Source organism: Carassius auratus, chromosome 3, assembly GCF_003368295.1.
Source record: "Carassius auratus strain Wakin chromosome 3, ASM336829v1, whole genome shotgun sequence".
Lineage (NCBI taxonomy): Eukaryota > Metazoa > Chordata > Actinopteri > Cypriniformes > Cyprinidae > Carassius > Carassius auratus.
The window spans coordinates 1,380,920-1,383,748 of record NC_039245.1 but is presented as its reverse complement, the minus strand read 5'-3'; the positions used below and the strand labels follow the sequence as shown (position 1 = coordinate 1,383,748).

General features: G+C 34.9%; 1 protein-coding gene across 1 annotated transcript; it reads right to left on the bottom strand.

Moving 5' to 3' along the window:
* sult3st1 (sulfotransferase family 3, cytosolic sulfotransferase 1) lies at positions 1–2,611 on the bottom strand. The gene is made up of 6 exons (XM_026201823.1): positions 2,403–2,611; positions 1,097–1,302; positions 797–923; positions 576–670; positions 295–469; positions 1–221 (listed from the first exon to the last, which is right to left on the bottom strand). Exons 1-6 carry the CDS (start codon positions 2,542–2,544, stop codon positions 94–96), a joined length of 873 nt encoding a protein of 290 aa, XP_026057608.1. The 5' UTR covers positions 2,545–2,611; the 3' UTR covers positions 1–93.
* Positions 2,612–2,829: the final 218 nt, after the last annotated feature.

Genomic DNA, 2,829 nt, shown 5'->3' with positions numbered 1-2,829 from the left:
ATAATTTGGAAGTTTTTAATATTAGATTTACCAGTAAAAAGTGTTTAAGGTCCAATGGCAAAACATGCTAGTTCTCTTGTTTTGTGAATAGTTTCAATTGGTTTTATTGTCAAAGTCCCAAATGAAGTGCAGCGGTACGTTTTTCATTCTTTCTTCAAAGATCTGGTCAAACATCTCATTTTGTGCCACAGTGAATGTGTTCTTCCAGTCTCCTACTGTGCCTGCAAAATCAGAGCAATTATAACAACCGTGGATTATCTACACTTTAAAAGATTATAACCTTTGAACACTGACCTTTGCGCATGAACTGGGGCTTAAGCAGTAGATCACCAGGAATGAATTCATAGTTTGCCCTTGGATCCTTCTTCATGTTTCTAAAAGTGGCCTTCTCCACAATATGTGCGATAGCAGCGTCATCCAGATTTTTCTCCAAGAACTTGCAGATTTTCTCCACCGCTGTCCTGAGATCCTGAATGTGGTTCCAAATTCATCAGTGTAAGGAAGGTATACAAATAAATCTTTAATATTTAGCATCCTGTAAGTGGTTTTGACATTTTGAGGCTGTGATTACTCACCATTACCATGTCCTCGTATGACAGGAAAAGGATGCTGTATTGGTCTCTTTTACTGTACCACTCTCGGACATGATCAAACCAAGATGAACCGCCAACTAAAACATGAGGTATGACTTGATAATTCTGTTTAAAGTGACACCTATTGTACAAAAATGATTGATCCTGAATTTAGTGTTTACATTTAACAGGTTAAAAATATTCTAACGTGCTGTATTGCTTACCATTTCCTGCTAGATACTGCTGCAGAAAGTCTTCAAAGCTCTTGGGTGTCTCAAGCTTGGCCCAGACGAGGCTAAAGTGATAATACGACACTGCATTGTCTTTTGGATTTCTAAGCACATACACGATCTGTTATTTAAAAGACATGAAGAGCATTGAGGCTTAGACCAAACAAAACTTGATTTAAAATTAGATTTTATCACCAAACAAGTGGCTGATATAGAATTTGCTCACACAAAATAAAACTCATTGAAGTAGTTATTCATTTTAGTTTTTGCATAAGAGAATGCCTAAATACTTACCTTTCCTCTTTTGTCCCTAAGGCCTGGTGGCATCAGTGTGGGTGTGAGATGGGTGGCAAATAATCGTGGAGACGGGCGCAAGGAATAGTCAGGTCGACCTTCACGGTACTCTAACCAAGGCATCTTCTCAAGATTGTTGGGAAATTTCGTTTGGTCGGTAGCGTCCTCACAAATTAAATTGATAATGTTCTGAGTCCATATTGTACCTGCAAAAATATGGTTCAGTATGTTACAACCAAAGACAACACACACACACACACACACACACACACACAGTTAGCATATAAGTCTTAATAAGGGAGACTGGGACCAGATGTCATGCAAGTTTTTTGCAGTGTTAGGAAAAGTTACTTTTAAAAGTAATGCCGTACAATATTGCATTACTCCATAAAAGGTTAAAGGGAAAGTAATTTTACGTACGTACAGTAGAATGCAGAAGAAAACATTTAAACACACTTAAAAAATAAAAAAAGACACACAAATGTTTGTCTAGTTATTTTTTGCTTATTAGTATGGTTGAACTGGATAATGGAAGGTCAGAAGCAAAGCCATTGGTTTATAGAATGGGATTAAATACATAAAGGATATTTGTGTGGTTTAACAATTAATTATTGCAGGTTTTCGTCATATTCTGAGTTGCATTATTTTCATTCATTTGAGGAATACTGAATCTGTTTTTGATGTTGTTTTCTTGATTGAGATGAATTAATGCATATTCATATTTATTTTAGAACTACAGTAACATATGATTTCTCTCAACATGGGGACAGGAGAGCTGTCAATCAATAAATTGGGAAAAAAAAGTAACTTGCTTTACTGATTTAAAAAAGTAACTCAGATATTCTCTTGTAAATTAAAAAGTAACGTGTTACTAGTTACTTGAAAAAAGTAATCTGATTACGTAACTCGAGTTACTTGCAATGCGTTATCCCCAACACTGGTTATTTGTGGTGTTTGCTATTGGTACAGTATCTTAGCAGTATCTTATTTATTTATAATATTTTGAGTCTCTAATCTACTTTAGCACTTTAGCACCATGTAGTGCCACCATTTGGATCGCGAGTCATAAAACCCCCTTTACTGATCTTTTTTGTCCATTACATTAACATGAGCCAATATAGACGAATGACTGTATAGCCTTAGAAGTTTTTACAGTAAAATGTGAAACATTTGCTATATCTTGTCCTGTTAACAGAATCAATAATCATGCCCCCTCCTTGATGAAACCCAGTATAATAAATTGATTCATGTAAAGGAAAACACATTTTTAAACTGAAACGTTAAAAATATTTCTTAATCATCTTACCTGATTTGGGATACGTCACCAAAAAAATATCACTGTCACGAATCTCAAAATGTTGAAGAGAGTCAATGTACTCCCCGGTGGTTTCGCCTTTTGCGAAAACATAGCCCTTATATTTAAAGAGATAGTTGTTAAGACTTTCCATTATGCTGCACTTCTATCCACCCGCAGTGTGAAGAACCTGCAAAAGCAGATGACCTTTGGAATCAGCGTGGAAAAAGAATTCAGTGTGCAAAAAGTGACAACCCGTGCTGGATGTTAATCATTAATTATAATAATATAGAATGATATAGAATCCATGTCACATATTAGCATTTATTTAGCCTATTATATTATTATAACTAAAGGCATATTTTCATCAGCCCAGAATAACATTATCATTTGACTTTATATTTTAGAAACAATAGTTTAAAAATTAATATAACTAATT